Source organism: Prionailurus viverrinus, chromosome A2 (assembly GCF_022837055.1).
Source record: "Prionailurus viverrinus isolate Anna chromosome A2, UM_Priviv_1.0, whole genome shotgun sequence".
Taxonomy (NCBI): domain Eukaryota; kingdom Metazoa; phylum Chordata; class Mammalia; order Carnivora; family Felidae; genus Prionailurus; species Prionailurus viverrinus.
The window spans coordinates 2559409-2578134 of NC_062562.1; the positions used below are offsets into that span (position 1 = coordinate 2559409).

Sequence of the window (18726 nt, forward strand, 5' to 3'; positions counted from 1 at the left end):
TCTAAAAAAAGAGAGAGAGAGAGACAGACAGACATAAATACTGTGGGTAGTTTTGCCTAGACCTGAATTGTCACTTATGGAGTTATCGGCCCCAAACCACGTATACATGTTCTAGAATAGGCAGTTCGAGGGATTTCTCAGTGCAGAGTTTGGTTCTACGAGATGTTAACTTCAAGTTTAATTTTAACGTTAGGACTGCTACCATGAGGTGCAGATCACCTGTCGTTCGGCTTTTGTACTTTTTATTCATGCCATTAGCCTCCGCTTGAACTTTAGGATCCCCCCTTTCTTTAAGATTTTATTTTTAAGTAATCTCTATGTCCAGCGTGGGGCTCAAACTCACAACCCTGAGATCAAGAGTCGCACGCTCCACCCACTGAGCTGGCCAGAGGCTCTGGAATTTTAGGATCTTGAAAACGAATCCAAACGTGGAATGTTCCAGCACCTGATGCCGAACACGTTGGCATGAGGCAGGCCCGGGCCCAGCCTCTCTGCCCCATGGATCCTGAACAGAACGTTTGTGCACAGCTTTGGGCAGGCAAGGTGGAGGGAGAGGGGCACACAACGCATACCTTCTCTTACAGCAGATACTTGCGCAAGCTTCCTGCGGACTGCGGGGGCCCTGCTGGAAGGTTCCAGAAGTGGCCTCAGGAAGCAGCCAGACCAGCTTGTGAATTATGCGCTATGCCACCTCCCGCCCACAGCCCGAATGCCCCTTTCCCTGCCCTATTTGTGCCTCTGTCTGTGTCCTTGCTCCTGCACGGTCAGGGCTTCCTGACCCCTTGTGGACCCTAGGGGCCCGGTTGTGCTCTCCCTGGTTCCAGCTCTCTCCCACCGGCTCTCCCTTGTCCGGAGCCCAGCATGAGGCTTGATCTCATGGCTGTGAGGACATGACCTGGATCTTAGGTTCTCTGCACCATTAAAAGGAAGGTTCAGAGATTTCTAGTACACCCTGCCTCCCACGTACACCCCCCCCCCCCAGCTGTCGGCATCCCCGCTAGGGTGACATGTCTGTTACGTTCAACGCATGGGTGACATCAGGGTTCTTTCCTGGTGTGCGTTCTGCGGGTTTGGACACGTGTGGCGATACATACCCGCCACTGTGGATCAGAGGGGCCTCGCTGCCCTGAAACTGAACTTGGTGCCACACCTGCTCAGTCCCTCCCCCAGCCCCTGCTGTCTCTGTGACTTTGCCTTTTCCACAATGTCCCAGAGCTGGAATCATACAGTACCCGCCTTTCTTGGACTCCTTTTCTCCCTTAAAAAAAAACAAATAAATAAATGACAGCTTTATTGAGATGTGATTCACATACCACACCGTTCACCCCCTAAAGTGCACAGTCTAGAGCTTTTCACTATATTCACAGCATGGTGCATCCGTCACCACAGTCAAGGTTAGAACATTCCATCGCCCCAGACAGAAGCCCCGTCCTTGGGGTGCCTGGGTGGCTCCGTCGGTTAGGCATTCGACTTCCGCTCAGGTCACGATCTCACGGTTTGTGGGTTCGAGCCCCGCGTCGGGCTCTGTGCTGATAGTTCAGAGCCTGGAGCCTGCTTCGGATTCTGTCTCCCTCTCTCTGCCCCTCCCCCCCTCATTCTCGTTCTTTCTCTCAAAAATAAAAAACCTCCCAAAAAAAAAAAAAAAGCCCCATCCCTACTAGCTGTCGCTCCCTCTCCCCTCCCCTGGCACCCAGGAGTCCCCTTCCTGTCCCTGGAGGAGCCTGTTCTGGACTCACACCCCGTGTGGACTCTCGTCTCTGGTTCCCTCTCTGAGCATCAGGTGTTCAGGGTCTGTCCGCGGGGCAGCGGGTGTGGGCGCCTCGCTCCTGCTCATGCCGAGTGACGTGTTCGTGCGCGGCAGACGCGTTGTGTGTATCCGCCCCCCCCCCCCCCCCAGGTTGATGGACGCTGGGTTGTTTCCGCCCTTAGGCTGCTGTGAGCCTGGCTGCTGTGCATATGGGTGTGCAGGTTGACCAGTCTGGTCTCTTCCTTCCCATCTGTGTCCCCTGTACCCATTGTCCCGTGCTGGCCCTGTGATGGAGGGCCGGCATCATGTCTCCCCGACCCTGGCCTTCCCGTGGCACGTGGGCAGGGCTGGGCACATCGGAGGCTGCACCCTCGTGCCAGGTGAACGGGTGGGGGGAGGGGGGAGCGGGGTCGCGGAATTCCCTGTGGCCGTAGGCAAGCGTTAATGTGTTCAGGTGCATCCTCCCGGGGGAGCGGGGTGATCATTCATCAGATTCTCCGGCCTGTGACCGGTAAAGACAAGACTAGCAGCCAGTGCAGCAGGGGCTTTGGGCGCCGAGCCGCGCTTTGGGGTGAGACATCGCCCGCCACCCGGCCTGGGAACCACCACTTCCGGCACATCGGGAAGGAAGGAAAGTTGATTCGTGTCTGCTGTCCTTTCTCTCCTTCTTCTTCTTTAGGACACTGCCTCTGAACCAGCGAGTTCTGCCCTCAGGGGACGGTGGGCGGTGTCTAGGGACGTCTGTGGTTGGCAGGGAGCGTGCGGGGTCGGGACTGCCGCTCCCCCGTGGTGCCCAGGAGGGTCCTGCAGGGAACAGTCCGGCCCCGTGTGTCCGCAGTGCAGAAACCTGCCTTGGGGCATCGGGATAGACCTAGATGCACCGAGGGTCCTTGCGGGGAGCTGGCGGAGCGCCCCGGGACAGTTTCTAGCAAAAGACAACTCCTTGGCCTTTTGAGCCACCGGGATGCGGCTCAGAAGGTAAAACTCCTTCACGCGCCCAGGGTGGCTCGCGGGAGTTGGCTGGCAGGGAGGGTTTGCTAGCAGGGACTCCGGTGGGCAGAGGGGCCGAGCGAGAGCCAGAGCCTCCAAAGGGACTGCTGACTGTTGGGTGGGTGCATCGGTGCATCTGGGACGGGGTCTCCTCAGCACCGGGGACACGGGGGCTGGGTCGCTCCCTGTTGTGGGGGCCTCCCCGGCCCCGCCCGCTCACGCTGGGAGCACCCCGGTTGTGACAACCGAAACGATCCCAGGTCTCGTCGAGTGTCCCCCGGGGACAGGATCACCCTGAGCGAGACCCCCTTGGTTAGGGGGTTCCATTCACCCCCAGGAATCTCTGCGTTCTGTAACAGCCTGACCTTCTGATGTCCTGGGACACTGCACACGTTTAAATACACACGCCGAGTGGAGGGAGAGACGGGGTGACTCACAGACACCGGGGCTCACCCTGCTTTGGACCGTGTGACCCTGCGGGGAGTGGCTGTGCTGCCCAGTGTGGGCAGGGCCTGCGCTCCCATTTTTTTCCCTAAATAACTAGCGCGGAGTTTCTCTGCCTTCACACCATAGACACTTTTGAGCCAGGGAACCTCACCCAGCGTTCCCTGGAGGGCAGGATTGCCCTCCGTTTAGAACCAGTGATAAAGGTAACGCGTTTTTATTGTGATAAAAGTTAGGAAAGACAGAATATTAAGAAAACCTCCCTGGGGCTCCTGGGTGGCTCAGTCGGTTAACCGTCCGACTCGTGATCTCGGCTCAGGTCGTGATCTCACGGTTTGTGAGTTCAAGCCCCGCGTTGGGCTCTGCGCTGATGGTTCAGAGCCTGCTTGGGAGTCTCTCTCCCTGCCTCTCTCCAGCTCCCTCTCTCATAATAAATAAACGTTCAGAAAAAAAGAAAGAAAACCTCTCCTGACATGGGAGGTTATGCTGTGCGTTCACAGAACGTTCGCCATATGACACAGGGAATATCTTTGGAGGCGTAAGGGCCCCGAGGGAAGGGGTGACAGCGTGCACCCCCCGGGAGCTGATAGGTCGTGTCGTCCCGTAATCTCAGCTAGATCCTGGCCTCCGCGAGGGCAGGTGTGGTACCGTGCTCGTGGCGGAGTCCTGCCTGGCACCGGGAGGGCGAGGGCAGGTGTCTGGCGGGCCAGTGACCTTGGCCTCCGTGTCTCTGCAGATGGAGGACGGCCACACTCTCTTCGACTATGACGTCCGCCTGAACGACACCATCCAGCTCCTGGTCCGCCAGAGCCTGGTGCTCCCCCCCAGCAGCAGCAAGGAGAAGGACTCTGAACTGTCAGATACCGATTCTGGCTGCTGCCTGGGCCAGAGCGAGTCGGACAAGTCCTCCAACAGCGGCGAGGCGGCCTCGGAGGCGGACGGGAAGGCGGGCTTAGCGGATGAAGACGCGTGGGACGAGACGGAGCTGGGTCTGTACAAGGTGGGTCTCGCGCAGAAGGTTTGGGGCTGAGTGTGCTCCCCGCCCCCCGCCCGGCCAGTCTCTCCGCCCCCAGGCCGCCGGGCAGCCTGCCCCCCTGCCCCTCCGCCCCTCCATCGTCCCTGGCTTCCCAGGTGCCCACCTGCGGTCCCAGGAGGGCGGGCAGGCTGCTCATTCCCTGGGCTGGGCCCCCGGTCCTGCCGGGAAAATCGCCAGTGGGTGGGCTCCTGGAGCATCCCTGTGGGAACAGAATATTCCAGCATTCCCTTGTGATCCTGCGTGGTGAGTGTTGTGTCCGGGTTGTGCGGGGGTCTTCTGTGCCCTTCCCAGGGGCCGCGAAACCCCTGAATTCGCTGCCACCCTCGAGGTCAGCCAGCATCACATAAAGATCCGGGTTCCCAGCTTATCTTGAAAGACGGGCGTTCTGGCCTCCCCGGGACTGCAAAGCAGAGGCGATTCTGCCCCCAGGGGACGCTTGGCGACACCTGGGGACGTCTGTGGCTGTCCCCACTTCGGGTGCTCCTGGCATCAACAGGCGGGGGGCCGGGGATGCTGCTCAGTCCCCGACAGCACCTGGGACACCCCCGCCCGGAGGGCGACCGGGCCCCAATGTCGGCGGTGCCGCAGCCAAGGAATCCTGTGTGGGCACTTGGGTCTGATCCCGGTCCCGAAGTCCCGGGTGCCCGAGAGCCTGCGGCGTCTGTGGTCAGCGTTGCCGATCGGACCAGTGTCCTCGGTTTCTCGCCCCTGGCAGGTCAACGAGTATGTGGATGCTCGGGACACGAACATGGGGGCGTGGTTCGAGGCGCAGGTTGTCAGGGTGACCAGGAAGGCACCTTCCCAAGACGAGCCCTGCAGCTCTACCTCCAGTGTGACGCCCGAAGACGACATCATTTACCACGTCAAATATGACGAGTGAGTGGCACCGAGGGTGGCTGGGCCGGGGCGTTGGCTCCGTGTATGTGGGGCCTGGAGGTTGGCACCACCCGCGCCAGCAAACCACACAGGAGGCCACACCTCGAGGAGCCACGTCTCGGGGACCCACAGCCAGGCGGACCCCCTCCTCCTCGGGTCATCTAGTTGGAAAGGTGCCCCGCCCACCCCGCTTCCTGTTTTATTGTGTTCGTGCCTTGTGTCGCCACTGCGTGAACCGGCTCCCGGCTCTCTCGTGTGTCCCTCACTGGAGTGCACAAGTACTTAGTGAGCGCTTACTGTGTGCGAGGCACGGGGAGTCCCCGTCTGTCACGGAGAGGACCTCGGATGTGCTCCTCGGGTGTCTTGAGTGGCCGTCACAAGACCGCACAGGCTGGACGGCTACATGTCACAGTTCTGGAGGCTGCAGATCCCAGATCACGGGGCTGGCAGGGTCTTCCTGGCTTTTGGATGGCCGCCTTCCCACTGTGTCCTCAGGCGGCCGGTCCTCTGTGGGGCCAAGAGAGAGCCCTGGAGTCTCCTTCTCGAAGGACTCCAGTCCCGTCAGACTAGAGCCCCACCTTTATGGCCTCTCTTAACGCTGCTCCCCTCACTGGAGACCCCGCCTCCACGTGCAGTCACATCAGGGCTTAGGGCTCCGACCTGGAGACTTTGGGGGACACGACTCCTTCCGTAACAGAGGGCGTGCGCCTCCCCAGGGAGTTTACATTCCGGGGGGGGGGGGGTGTAGGGGCCCCATCGGCTTCCCTGCCGGTTTCTGACACATCCTCCCTTCACTCTGCAAAAACCACTGGGAGAGTTGGAGGAAGGAGTCCGTCCCTGCAGGACCCGCGGCCTCTCGGAGGGGGTTACACACTGCGGCCTTCGGGCCGCGTCCCTAGCCCTACGCTGCCCGGATTTGTGAAGAAAGCTTTATCAGAGCACATCAACGCCCGTTTCTTTATATATTGGCTGTGGCTGTTTTGCTTGTATAGAGTTGGGTAGTTATAAACCTTAGAATATTCACTGTCTGACCCTCGGGGAAAGTTGGGCAAGCCTCGTTCTCGAACATTTGCTGGAGAAGAGGGGGCACGAGGCGCTGCGGGCAGTCGTGATCGATCTAGGGATTCCCCTTCAGCTGAGGTGTAACCTCGTTGTTGGTAGAATGTTTCTTTCAGCCCAATTACTTTATGCCTTGTTCGAGGCTGCTAGAATATTCTCGCATGTTGGGAATGATGACTTCCTATTGTAACGAGGTAAGCCCCTCTCCATAAACCCCTCCCGGTAGAGGCACGGGGAGGCAGGCAGCAGTCTTTTGCCTCCACAGATGTCCTCTGTAGTAAGCCCTGGGGCGGGGGGTGCTGCCCCAACGAAGTATGTGGCACTGCTGAGTGCCTTCTAGTAACAGAAGTTGGTGCTCTCCCCGCCCTGGACTCCAGAAGTCCACAATCAAAATCACGGGGCCGGCAGGGCGGCGCTTCCTCCGGAGGCTCTAGGGAAGTGTCCTTCTTTGCTTCTTAGGGCTCCTGGTGGCGGCTGGCAGTCCTTGGCCTGTGTCCGCGTCCCTCCAGTCTTTGGCTCTGTCTTCACGCGTCACTCTCCTGTCTGTCAAAGTTCCTCTTCTTCTTGTTTTGTTTTTTTCTTTTTTTGAATGTTTATTTATTTTTGAGAGAGACAGAATGCGAGTGGGGCAGGGGCAGAGAGAGAGGGAGACGCAGAATCCGAAACAGGCTCCAGGCTCCGAGCTGTCAGCACAGAGCCCGACACGGGGCTCGAACCCACAACCGCGAGATCGTGACCTGAGTGGAAGTCGGACGCTTAACTGACGGAGCCACCCAGGCGACCCTGTTTTTAATTTTTTAATGTTTTATTTAGTTTTGAGAGAGACAGGGAGACAGAGCGTGAGCAGGGGAGGGGCAGAGAGAGAGAGACAGAGAGAGACAGGGAGAGAGAGGGAGACACAAAATCCCAGGCAGGCTCTAGGCTCTGAGCTGTCAGCACAGAGCTTGACACGGGGTTCAAACTCAAAAGTCACAAGATCAGGACCTGAGCCCAAGTTGGTCGCTTAACTGACTGAGCCGTCCGGGTGCCCTCCCCCCCCTTTTTTAAATGTTTGTTTATTTTTGAGAAAGAGAGAAAAACAGGAGCAGGGAGAGAGGGAGACACAGAATCCAAATGAGGCTCTGGGCTCCTAGCTGTCAGCACAGAGTCCGATGCAGGGCTCGAACCCACAAACCGTGAGATCGTGACCTGAGCCGAAGTCAGACGCTTACCTGACTGAGCCACCCAGGCGCCCTATTTATTTATTTTTTTTAATTTTAAATGTTGATTTGTTTTTGAGGAGATGGGGGAAGTTGGGCAGAGAGAGAGGGAGACACAGAATCCAAAGCAGGCTCCAGGCTCAGAGCTGTCAGCACAGAGCCCGCCCGACGCAGGGCTCGAACCCACGAACATGAGATCATGACCTGAGCCAAAGTTGGTCGCTTAACTGAGCCACCCAGGCGCCCCGTGTTGTATTTCCTCTTTTTTTTTTTTTTTTTAAATTTTTTCAACGTTTATTTATTTTTGGGACAGAGAGAGACAGAGCATGAACGGGGGAGGGGCAGCGAGAGAGGGAGACACAGAATCGGAAACAGGCTCCAGGCTCTGAGCCATCAGCCCAGAGCCTGACGCGGGGCTCGAACTCACGGACCGCGAGATCGTGACCTGGCTGAAGTCGGACGCTTAACCGACTGCGCCACCCAGGCGCCTCAAGTATTTCCTCTTCTTTTTTTTTTTTTATTTTTTTTTTTATTTTTTTTTTTTCACGTTTTATTTATTTTTGGGACAGAGAGAGACAGAGCATGAACGGGGGAGGGGCAGAGAGAGAGGGAGACACAGAATCGGAAGCAGGCTCCAGGCTCTGAGCCATCAGCCCAGAGCCCGACATGGGGCTTGAACTCACGGACCGCGAGATGGTGACCTGAGCCAAAGTCGGACTCCCAACCGACTGAGCCACCCAGGCGCCCCAAGTATTTCCTCTTCTTAATAAGGACACCGGTCATTGCATTTAGGGCCCCCCCCCCCAGTGTTGACCTCCTCTTAACTTGATGACATCTGCAGAGACCCTATTTCCAAGTGATCCCCTTCCCAGGTACCAGGGATTAGTACTCCCACATGTCTTTTTGGGGGACACACAGTTGAACCCACAACACCTTCTGTAATCGGGGTGTGTCTTCTTTGGCTGTGTATTTTCCGCCAAGGAGATTGTTGGGGAGGGGACTTCACAGGCCACTGTGGTCAAAGTGACCCAAACCCACGCTGGCACAGCCTTTTCTGCGTCGGCTTCTATCTCCTGCCCGGGGAGTGAAGTCGGGTGTTCCCCCCGGGATCTGAGCATGGGGTTTTCCTCCTAGCTACCCGGAGAATGGAGTGGTCCAGATGAGTCCCCGAGACGTGCGGGCCCGTGCCCGAACCATCCTGCAGTGGCAGGAGATAGAGGTCGGCCAGGTGGTCATGCTCAACTATAACCCCGACAACCCCAAGGAGCGTGGCTTCTGGTACGATGCGGAAATCCTGCGCAAGCGTGAGACGCGGACGGCACGGGAGCTGTATGCCAACGTCAGGCTCGGGTGAGTGACACGCCGGGCCCTGCGGCTGTCCGGCCGGCGCCGTCTGGGTGAGGCCCTCGGTCTCTGCCACACGCTCACTCGCGGGACCGTCTCCGAGCCCCGGGCCCCGACAGTGGAGATTTCAAGTTGCCTTTCTCTCTTTTTTGTGCTGTTTGGAGTTTGGTGAATAGTCATAATCTCAAATGGGTCAAAGTCCAGACAGTACCGAAGGAATATTCTCCCTTCTTCTCTTTCCCTTGGTCGCCCGCATGTCCTTTCTGGAGACCTGGCTTCTTGTTACCTGCCAGGGATATTCTGCGCATAAGCAGGCATAGACACGCACAGAAGCAAAGCGCACGTAGGGATGTACTCCGCATCAGGGCTCGGCAAACTGCGGTCCACAGACCAGATCCGGCCGTCTGCCTGTTTTGGCAAATAAAGTTTTATTGGCACACAGCCACGCCCATCTCTTCAATGGTTATCTGTGGCTGCTTTGGTGTCACAAGGGCAGAGTTGATTAGTTGGGAAAGAGAGTGTGTGGCCTGCAAAGCCAAAAATAGTTACCGTCTGGCCCTTTGCAGGAAGTGTTTGCCAAGCCCTACCCTACCTTGCCTCTGTGTGTGTGTGTGTGTGTGTGTGTGTGTGTGTGTGTGTGTGTGTGTATGTGAGAGAGAGAGAGAGAGAGAGAGAGAAAATATATATAACTGAAAACTTACTGTGTTAAACCTTCCCAAGCACACAGCTCAGGGGCATCAAACATACTTACACTGTTGTGTAGCTACTCCCACCATCTGTCTCCAGAACTTTCCATCTCCCCAAATTGAGACTCTGTCCCCATGAAACACTGACTGCCTGCCCCCTGCCCCACCCCTGGGTCCCACCATCTACTCTTTGTTTCTGTGCACGGGACTCTTCTAGGGACCTCCAGTGAGTGGGGTCACATAGGACGTGTCCTTCTGTGTCTGGCTTCTGTCACTGCGCACAGTGTCCTCTGGGTCCATCCACGTTGTAGCAGGTGTCAGGATTTCCTTCTTGTGGTTGAATAATATTCCATCATACGTATCATGTATACGTACACGAGTATTTGGGTAACAGTGTCCTAAGCACAGGCACGACAAGTGCCAAGGTCCTGGGGCAGGGCCATACCTGGCGCATTTGTAGTCTGGGGAGAAAGCCAGTGGGGTGGAGTGGAGGGAAAGAAGGTGGGAGGAACCAAGACTGTGGGAGCCTCCAAGCATCCTGGAGAGGTACGGAACTGGTGGTCATTGTCTGTTGCGGCCAGCCATTGGAGCGTTTAAGCACAGGACCGACATGCTTTCACCTACAGTTAAGAATCCTAGCTCTGGTGGCCGAGAGGGGAATGGACTGTAGGGGGCAGTGTGGGAGCAGGGACACCAGGGCAGAGGCTGATGCTGGCATTTAGGAGCAAGGTCCTGGGGCTCAGGCCAGGCTGCAGCTATGTCATTACTAACAAAGAACCAGTGTGTTATTTCATTGCTGGTCTCTATTTTCTTGTTTCCTTTTTTTTAATGTTTGTTTTTGAGAGAGAAAGAGGGAGAGGGAGCATGAGCAGGGGAGGGGCAGAGAGAGAGGCAGACACAGAATCAGAAGCAGGTTCCAGGCTCTGAGCTGTGAGCACAGAGCCTGACGTGGGGCTTGAACCCACCCCAGATCATGACCTGAGCCGAAGTCGGGCGCTTAACCGACTGAGCCACCCGGGCGCCCCTATGTTTTCTTGTTTTCAATGTCATTGATTACTGCTTTCATCTTTTAAATTTGCTCCCTTCTTCTTTCTTTGGGTTCTCTTCCTTTTCTAGTTTCTTGAGGTAGCAACTTACACTATTGATCTGAGCCGTTTTCTTTCCTAACATCAGCACTCAGCGCTATACGTTTCCCTCTGAGCACTGCCTTAACTGCTTTCCACATATTTTGCTATGTTGTATTTTTTCTTTTTCTTCACCGTTCAATTTTTTTTTTTTTAATTTCCTTTGAGACTCCCCCTTTGGCTCCTGGCTTCTTTAGAAGTATTGAGTTTCACTCCCAGGTATTCAGAGACTTTTGAGCTGTCCTTCTGTTGCTGATTTCTAACCGGACTTTATTGTGGTCAGAGAACATACTCTGTGTGATTTCACTTCCAAGTATGTTGAGGTTTGTTTTATGGCCCCTGCTAGGGAGAGTCTAACTTGGTGAATATTCTGGGGTTCCTTAAAAAAAAGTATATTCTGTTGGTGGGCAGAATGTCGTGCTTAACTCTGTGAGAGTCTGTTCTCTGGTGGTGCTCACTACTGATCCTTGCTGCTTGTCTGTCTGGTTCTCCGTCAGGTGCCCCGTGCGGCCCTGCGACCAGAGGGCCCGAAGGCCTGCTCTCGCTGTGGGGCGTGTCTGCCTCTCTTGCACAGTTGGGAGGCTCTTGTCTGGTGCACACACCTTTAGGGCAGTTCCGTCCTCCTGGTCAAAGATCTTTCCGTTGTGTTAGTTTTCCTGGCTCCGCGCGGAGGGTATGACATACCTGCTTGGCTTTTGCAAGTTACCATTTGCATGCTGTGTCCTTTTCTTCCCTTTGACTTTCCAACCGATGTGGTTGAATTGGAAGCGACGTTCCCATACACAGGATGCAACTGGGTTGTTCTTTAGTCCATTTTGCCATCTTGCCTCTTGATTGGCACGTTTAGACCGTTCACGCTTCCGGTAATCATGCTGTGCTGGGACTTTGTTCCCTCTGTTTCCTCCGTTTCCCGTGGGTCACTTAAAACGTGTTACAGGATTCTGTGCAGATTTGCGTGTGGTCTCCCGAGTGTATCGCTGCGCGTGGTTTTCCTAGTGGTTTCTCTGGATTTCACTGTAAACACGTGACATACTGGTGGTCACTTTTGCCACTTGGGGTGAAGAGTAGAAACCTGTCTTCGTTTCTGTCCCTTCACAGTCCCCGAGAAGCGGACGGTGTCAGGATCTGTGTTTCAGTCCTCCCCTATGGCCTTGAGGACGCGCACGGAGGCTAATCTGTCGTATGTGCCCACACTTGTGCCCTTTCTGTTTTTCTCTCCTCCTTGTGTTCCTCAGATGCCTTCCTGTATAATATCCTACCTGTCGGAGGAACTTCCTTCGCCTTCCTGCAAGGGCGTGTCCACTAGCAATGGATTCTTGTCACTTACCTTCCTCTGACAATGCCACTGCCCCCAGCGTCGTGAGGTAACGTCGCATCCCAGGCGTTGAGCCGTCGCATCCATGCGTCTCTTGCGGGTTACTTCCGTAAGGTGACTCTTCCTAAGAAACTTAGTTGTACAACGCAAAGATGAATCGCAAGTTTTTTTCACGTTTTAACTGATTCACGTTAAGTGGCCTCTATGCCTAATGCGGGGCTCGAGCCCACGACCCCAAGATCGAGGGTCACATGCTCCACTGCCTGAGCCAGCCGGGCGCCCCGGTCCTAATTTCTGAGTAACGTGTTCGGTCGTTGGTTCGTCTTCCAGTTATCTCACCTTTTTTTCCTCGGCCATCCATTTGGTCGGGATCTGTGTAACGTGCACGGGCTTCAGTTAGGTTGCCATGTATCGTTCAAGCTATTGTTCCCTTTCAGTCTCCGGTCCTTTGCTGTCCCCGTTTCCTGGCCGGGCTCTCTGTTGCAGAAGCCGGGTTGTTTGTGCCAAAGCATCCCCGCAGCGGGGTTTTGCCTTGCGCATCTGCCAGCGCCACCTCCTACGCGCCTTTTCCCCCGGGCTTCCTGTGAACTGGTGGGGCGACCTGGGCCTATGTGGCCCAGGGCCGTGGCTGTGGCCACTCGTGCTGTCGAGCACCAAAACGTGGCCAGCACGAGCTGAGACGTGCCGGGAGTGTGAGACACACACTGGGCTTTGTGCTCGAAAAGAACACCAAGTAGCTCGTTAACAGTGCCGTAACGGTCCTCACGGGTTGAAATAATATTCTGTGTACGCTGGGTTACATGGAACGCATTCCCATCAATTCCGTTGCTTTGAAAAAAAAAAGTTTTTTTTTTTTTTAACATTTATTCGTTTTTTGAGAGACAGAGAGAGACAGTACAGGGGAAGGACAGAGAGGGAGACACAGAATCTGAAGCAGCTCCAGGCTCCGATCTGTCAGCACAGAGCCTGACGTGGGGCTTGAACCCACGGATAGAGAGATCATGCCCTGAACCAAAGTCAGATGCTCAACCGACTGAGCCACCCAGGCGCCCCTTGCTTTTTTTTTTTTTTGTTTTTAATGTTTATTTATTTTTGAGAGAGAGAGACAGAGCATGAGCGGGGGAGGGGCGGAGAGAGGGAGACAGAATCCAAAGCAGACTCCAGCTCTGAGCTGTCGGCATGGAGCCCAATGTGGGGCTTGAACTCGTGAACCACGAGATCATGACCTGAGCCGAAGTTGGACGCTCAACCAACTGAGCCACCAAGATGCCCCCGGTTCGTTGTCGTTGTTGTTGTTGTTTAAAGCTTATATATTCATTATTTTGAGAGAAAGAGTGCAAGTGGGGGAGGGGCAGAGAGAGAGAGGGAGAGAGAGAATCCCAAGCAGGCTCTGTACTGTCGGCACGGAGCCGGATGCAGGGCTTGAACTCGTGAACCACAGGCTCCTGACCTGAGCCAAAGTCAGATGCTTAACCAACTGAGGCCCCAGGCACCCCGAGTTCCATCCGTTTTTACTTTTCCAGGATGGTTGTTAGCAAACATAGAATTCCACAGGTGGCCCATGTTGGTGACCACATTCGGTTGCCGTTGGGGACGTTGTTGATGGAGTTGTTGGATTGATGCCTGGAGGGCATTGTTTTCTTTTAAATGTCTGTTTCATTTTGAGCGTGGAGGCCGAGGTTTGAGCTCGAGAACCGTGAGATTATGACAGGAGCTGGAATCGAGACTGGGACGCTTGGGGGCGCCTGGGGGGCTCAGTCGGTGGAGCGTCCGACTTCGGCTCAGGTCGTGATTTCCCAGTTCGTGGGTTCGAGCCCCGCCTCGGGCTCTGTGCCGACAGCTCAGAGCCTGGAGCCCGCTACGGATTCTGTGTCTCCCTCTCTCTCTGCCCCTCCCCTGCTCCTGCTCTGTCTCTGGAAAAAAAATAAAAGAGCCAGACACTTAACTAAACCACCCTGGCGCCCCTCACTGGGGGTCCCTTTAAGCTATCAGAGTTTTCGTAGTGTGAGACCAGGAAATCGAATCAGACTTTACCTGTAGGTTTTGTATGCCTAATTCCATCGGTCTTGCCTGCCGCAAGGTTAGACATTATGCTCTCAGACGCATCACGTGGTGAAACCCCGGTGTGCGTGTCGTTTTCGTCTGGTTTCTGAGCCGGTGGGACTTGACCTGGCGAGGGGAGGAGCTCCGTGGGCGCTCGCGGCCCCCGTAGCATTCGGACCGGAGCTGCCCGTGCGCTCTGCGAGCCGCGTGAGGTGGCAGGGTCCCCGCCGAGGCCCCCGGGGCGGGTCGGCCAGCTGGAACGGTCTAACTAACGACTTCTGCGTCACAGGGACGATTCTCTCAATGACTGTCGGATCATCTTCGTGGACGAGGTGTTCAAGATCGAGCGCCCGGGCGAGGGGAGCCCCGTGGTGGAAAACCCGATGAGAAGTGCGTTCGGGTCCCGCCCCACCGTGTGTTCCGCGTCGGGCGTGGGGTGGGGGGGCGGCTCCCGTCCCGACCGTGCCCGGCTGGCGCCGCCCGCGCTGAGCCCGCCGTCCCGTGCGCAGGGAAGAGCGGGCCCTCCTGCAGGCACTGCAGAGACGACGAGAACAAGGCCTGCCGCGTGTGCGCCTGCCACCTGTGCGGGGGCAAGCAGGACCCGGACAAGCAGCTCATGTGCGACGAGTGCGACATGGCCTTCCACACCTACTGCCTGCGCCCGCCCCTCAGCAGCATCCCCAAGGAGGACGAGTGGTGAGCGGGCGGGCCGGGGCTCGGGGGGGGGGGGGCCGGCGTCACGGCACGTCTGAAGCGCGGCCTCTCGGCCACCACGCTCGCGTCGACGTGGACGGGGCGGTGGGCGGTGGCGACGGGCTCGGCTCCGGGCCGAGGACCCCCCCCCCCCCCCCAACCTGTTCGGGCTCGTTGCCGCCGCTCCTCGTGGCTGTCGTTCGCACACCTCGCCCTCGCCGGGGTGGGGAAACCGAGTCCGCGGCCGCGAGCTGGTGCCCGTCGAGCGTCCCCGTGTGTGTCCCGTATCCCAGCCGGATTTGCCGACCTCGTCGGGAGGCCCCGGGAATTCCCGTGGGGGAGGGACGAGCGTCTGCCGTCCAGTAGAACGTCCCGGGGCGAGGGGAACGTTCCCGCCCTGCCCTGCCCTGCCCGGTGGGGTCGCTCGCCGCGCGTGAGCTGGGCTTCTCTTGAAACGGGCCGGCGTCCATCGAAATGGAAACGCCCCCCCTCCCCCAGCGCAGGACGGCAGGGAGTCGGGGAGCCGGCGTGTCTGCGGTGTGGGGCCCGAGGGAGGGGCCGGGCGCGGGCCGGAGGTGACGCCCCTGCCGTCGCAGGTATTGCCCCGAGTGTCGGAACGACGCCAGCGAGGTGGTGCTGGCCGGGGAGAAGCTGAAAGAGAGCAAGAAGAAGGCGAAGATGGCATCGGCCACGTCCTCCTCCCAGCGGGACTGGGGCAAGGTGAGGCGGCCCCGCCCCCGCGCCCCGCCCCCGCGCCCGGCCCCGCCCCCACGCCACTGAGCCCCGCCCCCGCGCCCCGCCCCCTGCCGCCCTTCCTGGCCCGCCAGCGCTCAAACTGCTCTTGCCTCTGTTTCCGGACGGACAGGGCATGGCGTGCGTGGGCCGTACCAAGGAGTGCACCATCGTCCCGTCCAACCACTACGGACCCATCCCGGGGATCCCCGTGGGCACCATGTGGAGGTTCAGAGTCCAGGTACCCCCGACTTCCTGGGCTCTGGGGCCTCAGAGGCCCCCGCCCCTGGGCGAGGGCCACCCCGAGGGAAGGCGGCAGGGCTGGGCTTCAGGCCTGTTCCTTCCAGGGTGTGGCTCAGACTCGGGGTGTCTGGGGGAGGGGCTCTCCTAACAGGGGTGATGACGCCTTTGGCAGAAGAGTCTCGCCGCTGGCTTTGAAAGTGGGAGGGAGCCAGGGCCGTGGGGTTGACTGTCTCTGTCGCAGCCAGTCCCGAGGGCTCTACTTATTTCTCGGTGATCGTTGTAGGTCAGCGAGTCGGGGGTCCATCGACCTCACGTGGCGGGCATCCACGGCCGGAGCAACGATGGGGCTTACTCCCTGGTCCTGGCCGGCGGATACGAGGACGACGTGGTGAGTGGGGGGGAGACGGTCTGGAGTTATAAAACAAAACTGTGGGAAATGCACATAAAATTCATCATCGTCACCATCTCTAAGCGCACAGCTCAGCGGCATCAGGCACACGCACGCTTTTCTACAGCCGCCCCTGCCATCTGTCTCCAGATCCTTCCGTGTCCCAATCTGGGACTCTGTCCCCATGAAGCACGGACTCCCCACCCCTGGCTGCCACCACCCACTCTCTGACTCTGTGGATGGGACTCCTCTGGGGACCCCCTGTGCGTGGGGTCACGCGGGACGTGTCCTTCTCTGTCTGGCTCCTGTCACTGCGCACGGTGTCCTCCGGGTCCGTCCACGCGGTGGCAGGCGGCAGGACGTCCTTCCTTCCTGAGGCTGGGTCATATTCCGGCGTGTGGATGGACACACTGTTAATCCTTCATCCACCAACGGACGCCGGGGTTGTTTGCACGTTTAGCTATCGTGGAGCATGCTTCCCTGAGCGTGAGTGTGCAAACACCTTCTCAAGGCCCCGTTTTCAATTCTTTGGGGTGTAGACCCAGAAGTGGGACCTGCCGCCTCGTATGGCAGTTTTGTTTTTAACTTTTCAAGGAACCTTCGTACCATTCTCCATCGTGGCTGTGCCAGTTTGCGTTCTTACTCGTCCCTCACGGCGTCCCGATTTGTCCACGTCCTTGTCCGCACTTGTCACGTTCTGTGTCTCCGTTGACATCCTGACGGGCGTGTGTGGGTTTGTTTTCGGTGGAGTCTGTGCTCCTGTGTGTGGAGGGCTCAGCCTGTCCTTCTCTGTTTCAGGACCACGGGAATTCTTTCACGTACACGGGCAGCGGTGGTCGAGATCTTTCTGGCAACAAGCGGACCGCGGAGCAGTCTTGTGATCAGAAGCTCACCAACACCAACAGGTTTGCCGAAGCGGGTTTTCTTATTTCTTCTCCAGCCGTGCCTCTGCCTCGTCCTGTGGCAGCTGCACAGGGGTGGGGTTGGTTCTGTTTTGGGGTGTCCTGTCCAGGAAGTTAGGGTCCCATTAAGAGTGCGGTGGAGGGGCGCCTGGGTGGCTCAGTGGGTTAAGCGTCCAACCTCAACTCAGGTCATGATCTCGCGGTTCATGAGTTCTAGCCCCACCTCAGCCGGGCTCTGTGCTGTCAGCACAGAGCCTGCTTCGGGTCCTGTCTCCCTCTCTCTCTGCCCCTCCCCTGCTCACATGTGCGCGCTCTCTCTCTCTCTCTCAAAAGTAAACAAACATTAAAAAAAGTCTGCCATTTAAAAAAAAGAAATAGCGGTAGAACGTAGGGATGACGAACATCCATTTTTTTTTACGTTCCTTTGCTAAAGTCCTTCAGATGTGTTAAAGCAGACTTTTTCCCTAAGAGGCCAGATTATGGATATTTTTGGCTTTGTGGGCCGCATGGTCTCTGTTGTAACCATTCAGTGCTGCCATCGTGGCACAAAAGCAGCCTCAGAGCCCATGTAAATGAACAAGCACAGTTGTGTTTCAGCAAAACTTTATTTGCAAAACCAAGTGGCGGGCCAGTGATTGCCGACCCCTCACTGCAGATTGGCAACGGATTTTATAAGCACAAAAAAGCGTCATGAAACCGAGAAAGTGACAAGAGATGCGATGAGCTAAGTGTTACACATTGCATCAATAAAACCCATACCTAGAACGAAAAGGCAGATGACTATTTGGGGGACAAGTCTGCTACGGACATGGTACGTGATGGCTGTGTTCTCGTATATAAAGAGCTGTTGCAGATCAATAAGAACAACTAATAGGGAATAGCAAAAGACACACAGATCGTTCACAAAGGAAACGCACATCCTTAATGACCGCGAAAACTTACTCCGTGTTGGTAATCAGAGAATACAGATTGAAGCGATGGTAAACTCCTATTTTTTTCCCCTGTAAAATTGGCCAAAACCTCTAAAATGTTGAGAAATGTCAAGACCGAGACTAGTGTTCCACCGTTGGTAGAAATACAGATGCGGGGGCGCCTGGGGTGGCTCTGTTGGTTAAGCATCTGACTTTGGCTCAGGTCATGGTCTCAGGGTTCGTGAGTTCGAGCCCCATATTGGGTGAACTTAAGCCCTGCTTTGGGATTCTCCTTCCCTCCCTCTCTCTCTGTCTCTCTCTCTGCCCCTCGCTCACTTGCGCTCTCTCAAAAATAAAAGAAAAAAGAAACACAGGTGGGTGCCACCTTCTCGGAAAGTTATCTGTATGTATAGAGAGCCTTGAAAACGTTCTTATCCGTGACCCCATAATTCTACTTTGGAAGTGTGTCTGTGAGACACGAGAGCATGAAAATCTTATGTGTAGTGACCCGTGTATATTTTTAAAATTTTGTTTTTAAAGTTTTATTTTTTGGGGAGAGAGAGCGTGCATGCGTGCATGAGTGGGGATGGGGTGGAGAGGGGGAGACAGAACTCCAAGCAGGCTCCGTGATGTCAGTGCAGAGCCCGATGTGGGGCTTGAATTCACGAACCGCAAGATCATGACCTAAGCCGAAATCAAGAGTCAAGATACCTAGCCGACTGAGCCCCTCCCCTCCCCCCCCCGCACCTCTATACGTAGTGATATTTATCATACCGTTGTCTAAAATCGCAGAATTCAGGGGGCCTGGGTGGCTCATTCGATGAAGCATCCAACTTCAGCTCAGGTCACGATCTCGAGGTTGGTGGGTTCGAGCTCCGAGTCGGGCTCTGAGCTGGTGATGCGGAGCCTGCTGGGGATCCTCTCTGTCCCTCCCCTGCTCGTGCGTATGCGCTTTCTCCCCCTCTCCCCCTCTCTCTCAGATAAATAAACTTAG

At 56.6% G+C, this 18726-nt stretch overlaps 1 protein-coding gene across 3 annotated transcripts in view; it reads left to right on the top strand.

Annotated features, from left to right (window-relative positions):
* The window catches only part of UHRF1 (ubiquitin like with PHD and ring finger domains 1), a 36971-nt gene that overhangs the window by 8270 nt on the left and 9975 nt on the right, over positions 1-18726 (top strand). For all 3 annotated transcript variants that reach the window (XM_047841690.1, XM_047841683.1, XM_047841698.1), the window contains exons 3-11: positions 3918-4181; positions 4933-5093; positions 8486-8701; positions 14153-14253; positions 14373-14559; positions 15153-15276; positions 15422-15529; positions 15815-15919; positions 16718-16824. In XM_047841690.1, coding sequence (XP_047697646.1) covers positions 3918-4181; positions 4933-5093; positions 8486-8701; positions 14153-14253; positions 14373-14559; positions 15153-15276; positions 15422-15529; positions 15815-15919; positions 16718-16824 — 1373 coding nt within the window. The remainder of the gene's footprint in view (positions 1-3917; positions 4182-4932; positions 5094-8485; positions 8702-14152; positions 14254-14372; positions 14560-15152; positions 15277-15421; positions 15530-15814; positions 15920-16717; positions 16825-18726) is intronic.